The sequence below is a fragment of the Bos indicus x Bos taurus genome, chromosome 15 (genome assembly GCF_003369695.1).
Source record: "Bos indicus x Bos taurus breed Angus x Brahman F1 hybrid chromosome 15, Bos_hybrid_MaternalHap_v2.0, whole genome shotgun sequence".
NCBI lineage: Eukaryota > Metazoa > Chordata > Mammalia > Artiodactyla > Bovidae > Bos > Bos indicus x Bos taurus.
This window is the reverse complement of record NC_040090.1, coordinates 29,128,111-29,138,728: the sequence shown is the minus strand read 5'-3', so window position 1 is coordinate 29,138,728 and position 10,618 is coordinate 29,128,111. Positions and strand designations below refer to the sequence as shown.

Genomic DNA, 10,618 nt, shown 5'->3' with positions numbered 1-10,618 from the left:
TCTCCGCCCTTATTTCAGTTTTTTAATCAAAACAGTTCTATCCTCTCGGTCTGTCTCTCATACTGGGGACACAGGATTACTGAGCTTTGAAGATTTTTATGGACTGTTCAAGAAAGGAAACCAGTCATAAGCATGGAATGGAGAGTGTGAAGAAGGGGAAAGAAGGCTCTGGAGTCAGGAGGACCCAAACCGAGCCCAGCTCCTGTCTTCTGTGACCTGAGAGACTTTAGAGAGATCACGGCGCCTCTCAGAGCTGTGATGGGACCAGCATTTACATTGGAGAGTTGTGAGAATAATGTGAGATGCCAGTTTTTATGTGTGTAAATTAGTGATACCAGTAGCACCTACCTCATTGGGTTGCTTTGAGAACTGAATGGAACAATGCACATAGATCGCCTGTTTCTTAGTAGACACTCAAAAATGTTGGCTCTTTTAAAAGTATTAATACAAAGAACAACTCATAGTCCTGTAGGCCCTTGATCTGCGTTATTTCCCTTATAGCTCTAACCTCATCTGTTCTATAGATGTAGAAACAGGTCCAGAAAGGGTGGGTGCTTCCTCAGGATCACCTGTAGAATGCGAATCAGAGTAGGGATCACTGTCTACCTTTAGTGCCCGGTATAAAGCCAGCAGCAAAGAGAAATCCCAGGCTCTTAGGGTGAACTGTCAAAGAGGGTTTTCTTCTTCTTTTGCTAAAGTTAGGAGGCCACCTGGAGACCGCGCTGGGTTGCCGCCGCTGTTGCCGCCATCGTGCCAGCCCCTCGGGTCTCAACGAGGCCGGGTGACGCTCCAGAATGGGAGACAAGCCAATTTGGGAGCAGATTGGATCCAGCTTCATTCAACATTACTACCAGTTATTTGATAATGACAGAACTCAACTAGGCGCAATTTATATTGATGCGTCATGCCTTACGTGGGAAGGACAGCAATTCCAGGGGAAAGCTGCCATTGTGGAGAAATTGTCTAGCCTTCCATTCCAGAAAATCCAGCACAGCATCACGGCGCAGGACCATCAGCCCACACCAGACAGCTGCATCATCAGCATGGTTGTGGGCCAGCTCAAGGCCGATGAAGACCCCATCATGGGGTTCCACCAGATGTTCCTATTAAAGAACATCAATGATGCTTGGGTTTGCACCAATGACATGTTCAGGCTTGCCCTGCACAACTTTGGCTGACCTCCTCCCAGCCAGGCACTCATGCTGTTTCCTCCTCCCTCCTCTTCCCGATACTATTCACACTCCTCCAGATGCTCCAAATATCATTCACAAAGGAGCAGGGCCGCGGTGGGCGTGGGCGCAGTGCGCTGCTGCTACCGAGGTGTTGTGCATGATGTTTGGATGCTAGACTAGTTGCATCTGACAGGAGAAGTTTGTGTTGTACCAGCGCATGCCTTGGAAAGACTTAAGTAATGCAAAAGGTTGTCTTTTTTTTTTTTTTTAATCTACTGACAAGTTGCTCTAGTAACCCAAAGAAGTGAAGGAGAAAGCAGCTGCCTCACCGCCCAGATATTGATTTGTTCAGATGTTTCAATGCCTCATGATACAATAAAACCACGAAAATTTTCTTAACAGTTTAAAAAAAAAAAAAAAAAAAAAGGAGGCCACCTGGATGGCAGAACAGACGGACCTTGCCCACAGGCATGGGGGCTCAGCACCCAGCAGCTGATACAGTCTTCTGCACAGTACTCACCTCCTACACTTGACTTTGGATTCAGATCCATTTGGTTATTTCTAGTTGGCAGTTCAGCCTGCTTTCTGGGCGCTCAGAGGAAGTCAAGGTCTTTTACCAATGAGTTATGATTGAATTCCTAATTCCATGCTTATCAACCTGCGTTCTCTCAACACCTTATGTTCCAGATACTTTAATTAATTGATCCAATAAATATTTGAGTGTCTCCTTTGTAGCCAGATGAGGGAGGTCTTGCCCCTTATAGGCTTGAAAGGGCAAGGGGAGGAGCTACGACTGGAGCCTGGGGGAGTGGCAGGATGGAGAGGGTTGCCTGGCAGGATCTGTGCAGCCAACCCATGAGACCCAGAGGGAGGTAGTAGATAATAAGAAACACAGAAGAATGCAGGAACAAGGAAGCACATATCTCAAAGACAGGCAGATGGCTGTACTGAGGACCTAGTGTTAAAATTAACAGAAAATTGGAAATACCAAGAAAGAGTCAAATGGAAATACTAAAATTATTAAAAAAAAAAAAAGAGAGAGAGAGAGAGAGAGAGAGATGAAGAGCTCTGGGCTCATCAGTAGACTCAAGATATCCAAAGAAATGATTACAGATATTGATGAGAGGTCAATAAAAATTACCTAGACTGAAACACAAAGAGAAAAAGAAGTGAAAACAAACAACAGAGCTCTAAAGAGTTGCAATACCATATTGAACAGTCTAACACCCATGTAGCTGAAATCCCAGAAGGAGAGATAACAGAGCAGAAGTATTCAAAGAGGTAGGCTGAAAATGTTCCAAAAATAATGAAAGTGATGAAATCATAGATCCAAGAACACAGAGACTCTCAACAGGATTTTCTTTTTTTAATCTTGATGCATTATATTAAAATTTCTGGAAACCAAAGGTAAAGTGAAAATGTTGAAGGCAGTCAGAGAAAAAGATACATTACATTCAGAGGAACAAAGACAAGAATTGCATCTTTAAAGAGCTGAAAGAAAAAATATGGTCAACAGAAAAAGCTATTCCAGTGAAGATATCTTTCAAAAATTTAGGCAGAAACACAGATGCTTTTGGACAAACAAAAGCCAAGAGAATGAATTCCCAATTGTCTTGTGCTCTAAGAAACATTAAAGGAAGTTTTTCAGGCAGAATATATATGATACCAGAAAAAAACCTGGATTTATAGTAAGAAATGAGCAACACCAGAAATAATAACAATGAAGACAAATGCAAAATACTTTGGGGGCTTTCCAGATACATAATCATACTACCTGCAAGGGATGGATTGACTCCCTTTCTCCCCCATTCTTAGGCCTCTTCCTGATTTCTCTTACTTTTCTCCTAGTGCCACCAGTACAATGTTGAGGGCCTCTTTGGTTTATTGCTGATCTTACGGAAATACCCTTAGTATTTCTGTGTTGTTAGATTCTGGCTTTAGGAACAAAGTGTATATATTTTATCATATTAAGAAATCACTCATAAATTTCACTGTGTGGAGAGTTTTGATCAGGAGCTTTTTCAGCATCTATGGAAATAACATATGATTATCTTCCTAAATCTGTTAATCTGATGTAATATATTAATGGTTTCCCTAATCCTTCCTGTTCATGGTATATGGTGACGTGATGTTGGATTGTTTCCTAATATTTTTGAGTGTAATATTTCTATTTTCCAGGCAAGAATACTGGAGTGGTTTGCCATTTCTTCCTCCAGGGGATCTTCCCAACCCAGGAATTGAACCCTTGTCTCCTGTGTCTCTTGAGTTGGCAGGCAGATTCTTTACCACTGAGCCACCTGGGAAACCCATTTTATTCAAATAGTTTGCTTTAATATTCACAAGTAATTCAGTCTATAGTTCTGTTTTTCATGCTGTTTTCTACAAAACTGAGTTTAAATATCAATGTAATACTTGCTATAGAAGAAAGAAATGGGAAGTTTTTCATTTTAAAAGCATTGCAAACAATTTATTGTGCATCAGAGGTCTCTATCTTTACAGATTTGGCTAACTTCTATGAAACTTTCTGGAGCTGATTTGTGTATGTGTGTGTGGTGGCGGGGAAATTCGTTGGTAATGTTCTCTGTTTCTTCTATGGAAATTCATCTGCTTAAGTTTTCTATCATTAATTGGCTTGTTTGGTAAATTGTATTTCCTTAGGAAACAGTCAATTGTATCTAAACATGCAAATGTTTTTGCATTAAAGTTTGCAAAGTAGTTTCTTTTGATTTTTATTGATTTTCTTTATTTATTTTTTGGCACTCAACACAGCTTGTGAGATCTCAATTCCCTGACCAGGGATTGAACTTGGGTCATGGCAGTGACAGCATTGAATCCTAAGCACTAGCACACTAGGGAACTCCTTCTTTTGATTTTAAAAATTTCTCCTGTTTCAATTATATCTCCACTGTCCTTTCTTTCTTACTTTGTGTATCTGTGATTTGTCCCTTTTATTCTTGATTACATTAGCTAGTAGTATGTTTTCTTTCATCCTTTTTTCAGAAAACTAAAAATTTAATTTATTCGTTAGAGCTGTTTTTTTTCCAAGCCTCTCATTCGTTTCTACCTTTATCATTATTATTTTCTTCCTGTGGTTTCTTTGTTGTTCTTTTGCTGGATATTGTGACGTGTGTCCCCTAAGTTGTATCTGACTCTTTGTGACGCCATGGACTGTGGCCCACAAGGCCCCTCTGTCCATGAGATTTTCTAGGCAAGAATATTGGAATGGATTGCCATTACCTCCTCTGGGGGATCTTCCTGAGCCAGAGGTCAAACCCAAGTCTCCTGTGTTGGCAGGCAGATTCTTTACCACTGAGCCATCTGGGAAGCCCAGATATCATGACTTGTGAATTAATTAATTAATTTTTCCTTTCATTTTTATTCACATATGTGTTTCCTCAAAATGAACTGTGATTCAACATTTTATGAATTCAAACATCCAAGGGAGAATTTTTGAAAATTGTTGAGATAATTTCAATATGTATATGGAAGAGTAGGAGTGAGTTATAGCCTGGACACTTTTAAGATAGAAGAGCAAGCAGGCTTGCCCTCCCAGATTTAAGAACTAAATAAATAGTTAAGATTGTGTGGCACCAGCAGATATAGATAAATAGACTAATAAAAGTGAATAAGAGTCCTGACACAGGCCACATGTGTAGAAATCTGTTGTATGACAGAGGTGGCACGTTACATCATTGGGGAAGAGAGAGGTGTTCAACAAAAGGGACTGCCCAGAATGGTTCTCATATGTTAAAGATACAATTGGAACCTAACTCATACTTGTACACATAAGCATCCAGAAAGGGCTTACCTATGAAAAACAAGCTTTAAATTCTTAATGGTAAATATAGGTAAGAAAAATTTTCTGAATCAGACCAAGCAATGACTATTTAATAAAAGGCTGATAAATAGGGATATATTAAAATGTAAAATGTTTGTTCATCCAGTGACACCTTAAAACACAAGCTAAAAATTGGGAGAAGAGATTCACAACATGTGTAACCAACAAAGGTTAGTATCATGAGTGTATTAAAATTTCAAATTTAGGTAAAAAACACAAGAAACAGCTGATGCCATGAACAGCGTAGGGGACGCTTGCACTGACGTGAAGCCCAAGTACAGTGCTTCAGTTTCAGCTTTGCTGAGAAGCTCCTCAAGGGGGATGGCTCCGGAGACCTGTGCCCTGACCTCTTCAAGCTCTACCAGCAATGTGTTCAGAAAGCATAAAGGAGAAGGAGATTCCTGTTGAAGGACTGGAGAGTTCATGGGCCATGGCAAAGAGAAGCCTGAAAGCTCTTCTTGACCTTGAAAGTCACCTTGAAGGTGGACTCCTCAAATCAGGAAATTGAGTACTCTGGATCATGTCAATTAAAATTGAAGATAGCATTGATTTGATGCATTTAAGAGGGAGGAGTTTCCTTTCCTCCTTAATATTTTTTTTCTCAATTGTAAAAGATGATGAGCCATCACTCTTTGCTTTGAGATTTCTGGTTTTGTAATCTCAGCAGGAACTCAGTGTTCTGAATAATGGGATATTTGAGATTGTGGTTGCAATCTGAATGAAATTTGCCCATTCCCATCCATTTCAGTTCACTGATTCTTAAAATGTCAGAGTTTACTCTTGCATCTTCCGCTTGACCACGTCCAATTTACCATGACCTAACATTCTAGGTTCCTATGCAATATTATTCTTTACAGCATCGGACTTTACTGTCACCACCAGACATATCTACAACTGAATATCGTGTCCACTTTGGCCCAGCCTCTTTTATTCTTTCTGGAGCTATTTCTCCACTCTTCCCCAGTAACATATTGGAAACCTATTGACCTGGAGTGGGGTGGGGGCTCATCTTCTGGTGTCAAATCTTTTTGCATTTTCGTACTGTTCATGGGGTTCTCAAGGCAAGAATACCAAAGTGGTTTGCCATTCCCTTTTCCAGCGGACCACGTTTGGTCAGAACTCTCCACCACAAACCATCTGTCTTGGGTGGCTCTGAGTGGTATGGCTCATAGCTTCATTGAGTTACACAAGGCTGTAATCCATGTGTTCATTTTGATTAGCTCTCTGTGATTGTGGTTTTCTTTCTGGAGGCTGTGGAATTGTAGTTCTTGCTTCTTCTGTCTACCCTCTGGTTGATGAGGATAAGAGGCTTGTGCAGGCTTCCCGATAGGAGGGACTAGCTGGGGGGGAAACTGGGTCTTGCTCTGATGGGCAAGGCCCATGCTCAGTAAATCTTTAATTCAATTTTCTGCTGATATTGGGTGGGGCTGTGCTTCCTCCCTGTTAGTTTTTTGGCCTGAGGCTTGCCCAGTCCTGGAGTCTACAGGCTCTATAGTAGGGCTAAAGGTGATCTCTAGAAGGACTTATGCCAACATGTGCTTCCCAGGACTGCTGTTGCCAGTGCCCCATCCCTGCAGCAGGCACTGCTGACCCATGCCTCCATAGATCCTCTAACACTCACAGGCAGGTCTCACTCAGTCTCTTGTGGGGTCACTGCTCCTTTGCCCTGGAATGCACAAGGTTTTGTTGGTACCCTTCAAGAGTCTCTGTTTCCCCCAGTCCTGAGGAAGTTCTGCAATCAAATCCCACTGTCCTTCAAAGTCAGATTTCTTGGGGATTCCCAGTCTCTTTGCCGGATCGCCAGATTGGAAAGTCTGATGGGGGCCTAGAACTTTTGCAACAGTGCAAGAACTTTTTTGGTATTGCTGTTCTCCAGCTTATGGGTTGCCCACTCGGTGGGTATGGGATTTGATTTTGGCGTGATTGTGCCCCTCCTACTGTCTCATTGCAGCTTCTCCTTGGTCCTGGGATGTGGGGTATCTTATTTTGGTGGGTTCCAACCTCCTGTCAATGGTTGTTCAGCAACTAGTTGCTTTCTGGGTGTTTTCATGTGTTCACTAAAAGGATGCACAATGTGAGAGTTGTAAGTTAAGTTTTACTTGGAGCAAAATGAGGACTACAGTCTGGGGGACAGCATTTCAGATAGCTTTGAGAGACTGCTTCAGAGAGGCCTGGGGGAGAAGATCAATATATAAGATCCTGATGAAGCGGGAGTTCAATGCAATCCAATGCTTACTTTACAAAAGGTTTTCTGCTAGTCACGAGGAGCCAATGTCACCATAAAGGGATTGAGTGATTTTCTAAATATGAAGAGAGGCAAGGATTGGGATCATGAAATCAGTTCCTGAAAACATCCAACAATCTAAAGATCTACTCCATCAGGTTCCCTAGAGCAGAGAGTGCCTCACTTGCCACCCTGAACTCCCCTCAGTGGATGTTGAAGGTCAGCGGCTGCAGCAGCATAGGGTTCAATCTCCGCAGACACAGATGGCAAATGTTTTTGTTGTTGTTCAGTAGCTAGCAAATGCTCTTGGCAGGTGCCAATTTGTAATTGACACACAGGAGAAGATGAGCACACATCCTGTTACTTTGCCATCTTTTTACTATGACTTCATGGCAAATCACTTGATGGTCCCATCACTTCATGGTAGATATAGAAAATGTGGAAACAGTGACTCATTGGAAAAGACCTTGATGCTAGGAAAGATTGAAGGCAAGAGGAAAAGAGGTGTCAGAGGATGAGATAGTTCGATAGCATCACCACTCAATGGACACAAATTTGAGCAAACTCCAGGAGATAGTGAAGGACAGGGAAGCCCAATGTGCTGCAGTCCATGGGTTTGCTAAGAGTTGGATGAGACTTAGCAACCGAACAACAACGACAACCTTACAAGGGTTGTCAGATCTCATATTAAGATGTGAAAGCTTTGTGAATGCTGTGGTGAACACCATTTCAGAGCTCATGGTGTAGTTCAAGAGTTCAAATCCTTGGAGAGACTATGGAGGAAGATCCTAAATTACAAAGATTTGCTGCTGCCAGTTTTTAACGTAAGTCAATGAATTAAGTCAACCTGTATGTAATAAAAACGCCAAAATGCTGCATCTAGTTGAATGAGGGGATGAGGAGAAAAGAGTTAGCTTTATTTCCCTTGTTTACTCACCCTGCCCTTAATGCCTGTAATCATGAAGATGGAATAAATTGTTCCATTTATTTAGTTTCTATCATTAAAAAAAAAAAAAGCACAAAAAAACACTGCAGAGGAATGGATGAAAATTAAGAATGAGCTTTTCAAAGAAAAGGAAATTACTATGACTAAAGCCATGTGCAACATGCGTATTCAGGAAATGCAAGATCCCAACCTTAGCTGGCAAACAGCCCAACACTAGCAAACAATAATAAGTCTGACCACACCATGAGGCCAGCATCCAGCTGATCTCAGATACATTCCTGGTGAGGGTGTAAACTGGTGCTGCCGTTTTGGGAAAAGCCTGGCACTACTGCTCCCCAGCTCCTGCAGTCACACACCCTTTGACCCAGCAGTCCCTCTGGCTGTTGAGAGGGAGAAAGGACACAGAGACAGAGACCAGTGAGGACCCTGGTATCAGAGATGATCAAAGAGGCTGGTTGTGGGTGTAGCTTTCCCGTACAAGAGATATTTAAATCAACAGAAGTCTCATGGGTGAACCTGTGATAAAATGATATTCAAATGGCCAATGAATATTTTAAAATGTGCTCAGCCTCCTTAGGCGCAGAGGAAGCCACTGTGAGCACGACAAGTGTCCCCACGTCCTCACTACAAAGGGTTAAATGCTGAGGAAGATGTGAAGCAGCTGGAATTGCTTGTGAAGCTTGTGGGTATAAATTTGTACAATCACTTTGGGAAATATGTGACTTTATACAAAAAGACCCAGCTGTTCTATTTCCAGGCACATACTCAACACAAATGTATATTAATGTGCACACCTGACCTGCTGTGTGATACATAAAAGAGCTGTGAAGACTGTAGATCAGAATTCTCATCAAAAGGAGATTTTCTATCCCTCTTTTTTTTTTTTTTTTGTACTATGTGAGACAACGGATGCTAACTAAATCTATTGTAATCATTCATAATGTATCTAAATCAAACCATAATGCTGTATACCTTAAACTTGAACAATGATGTATGTCAATCTTTTCTCAAAGAAAAAAATTGGAAAAAACAGAAAAGAATGCCCACAGCAGTACAGTTCATAATAGCCAGACTCAGGCAATACCTTGCATGCCCCCAGCAGATGAACTGTGGTATATTCACCCAGTGAAGTCTTACATACCAATGAGAAAAAACACTACAAATACACACAATTTGGATGATTCTTGAAATATAATCTTGAGCCAAAGGACCAGTCTCAAAAGAATATTTTGTGTGAGACTCACTTGTAAATTTCAGAGCAGACAAGGCTGGTATGAGGTTTGGGGAAGAGAGGAGTGACAGGCAAGAGCATAGGTGCTGGTCAGGTCCTACTTGTCCATCAGAATGGAGATCACACCAGTGTGTTCACTCTGGGACAATGTATCACTCCTACACTTAGGACTTGTGCCTTTTCCTGTATGTTTGATATATTTCAGTTCAAAGTGCACATTTAAAGGAAGAGATTTAGGAGAACCGACAATGAGAGGTGAATGGAGAGGGACAGAAAAAGTCTAGAGTGACCCTAAGGTTTTGGCCTGTGTAACCAGGTCACTGGAGTCCCCTTTCCGGAGATGTCAAAGAGCAGAGGAAAAGCTGGCCTGGGCAGGAGAGGGAAGATCAAGTTCAGTCTAGACAGGCTGTGAAGGAGACTGAGCAGACAAGAACCTACTTACATAGTCAAGTCTGGAGCACAAGGGGAGGTCAGGCTGAAGATGCAGTTTGGAAGTGCTTGTCCTGTACACAGACTCCAAGGCCGTGAGCCTGGATGAGGTCTCTGCGGGAGAGAGGAGGGAGGGGTCCAGGCACAGAGTGGGCAGGAGGCCCCTCAAACACTTAGCCTGGTGAGGAAAAAGAGCCACCGTGGAGACCCAGGGGCAGCCAGAGGGGCAGAAGGGAAACCAGAAGAGTGTGGTGTCCACAGGCCAAGTGGTTTCAAGGAGGAGGGAGGGACCAGCTGTGTCTGAGGCCGCTGAGAGGTCAAAATGAGAGCTGAGAATTGACCACTGGATTCAGCAGCATGGAGGCCACTGGTGAACTTGTCAGGGGCACTTCCACAGCACAGGAGCTGTTACTGTGTATTTGTGGAGGGGAACAGCGGACATGGCAGAAGAGGGGAGACAGCTACTGCAGCCAAGTCACTGGGTAGATGTGAGGAGGACAGAACTGCCCTGTACTCAGTGCTTGACTGTCAAGTGTTGGGCCAGATTCAAGCAAAAAGAGAAAGATATCTGGCAGATAAGGTATCGCCTGAGGAGGCAAATGTCCTTCCGTTCCTCCTTCCTTTAGCTGACTCCAGGGCAGGTGGGTTCAAAGGTTTCTCCTAGGAAACCGATTCCTGCCAGGGTGAGGGCAGGTAGGCATTAGGCTGGGCCGGGGTGGGTGGGGCACCCTCCTCCCAGACTAATGCTTACTCAACCTCTGCCAGCAACAAAACCAGT

General features: G+C 42.7%; 1 protein-coding gene and 1 pseudogene across 1 annotated transcript; both read left to right on the top strand.

The window, feature by feature from the left end:
* The first annotated feature begins 710 nt into the window (after window positions 1-710).
* LOC113905486 (nuclear transport factor 2) lies at window positions 711-1,573 on the top strand. The gene has a single exon (XM_027562859.1). The coding sequence runs from the start codon at window positions 795-797 to the stop codon at window positions 1,176-1,178; it is 384 nt and encodes a 127-aa protein (XP_027418660.1). The 5' UTR covers window positions 711-794; the 3' UTR covers window positions 1,179-1,573.
* A 3,671-nt stretch (window positions 1,574-5,244) lies between these two features.
* Window positions 5,245-5,472, top strand: LOC113904723 (annotated as a pseudogene).
* Window positions 5,473-10,618: the final 5,146 nt, after the last annotated feature.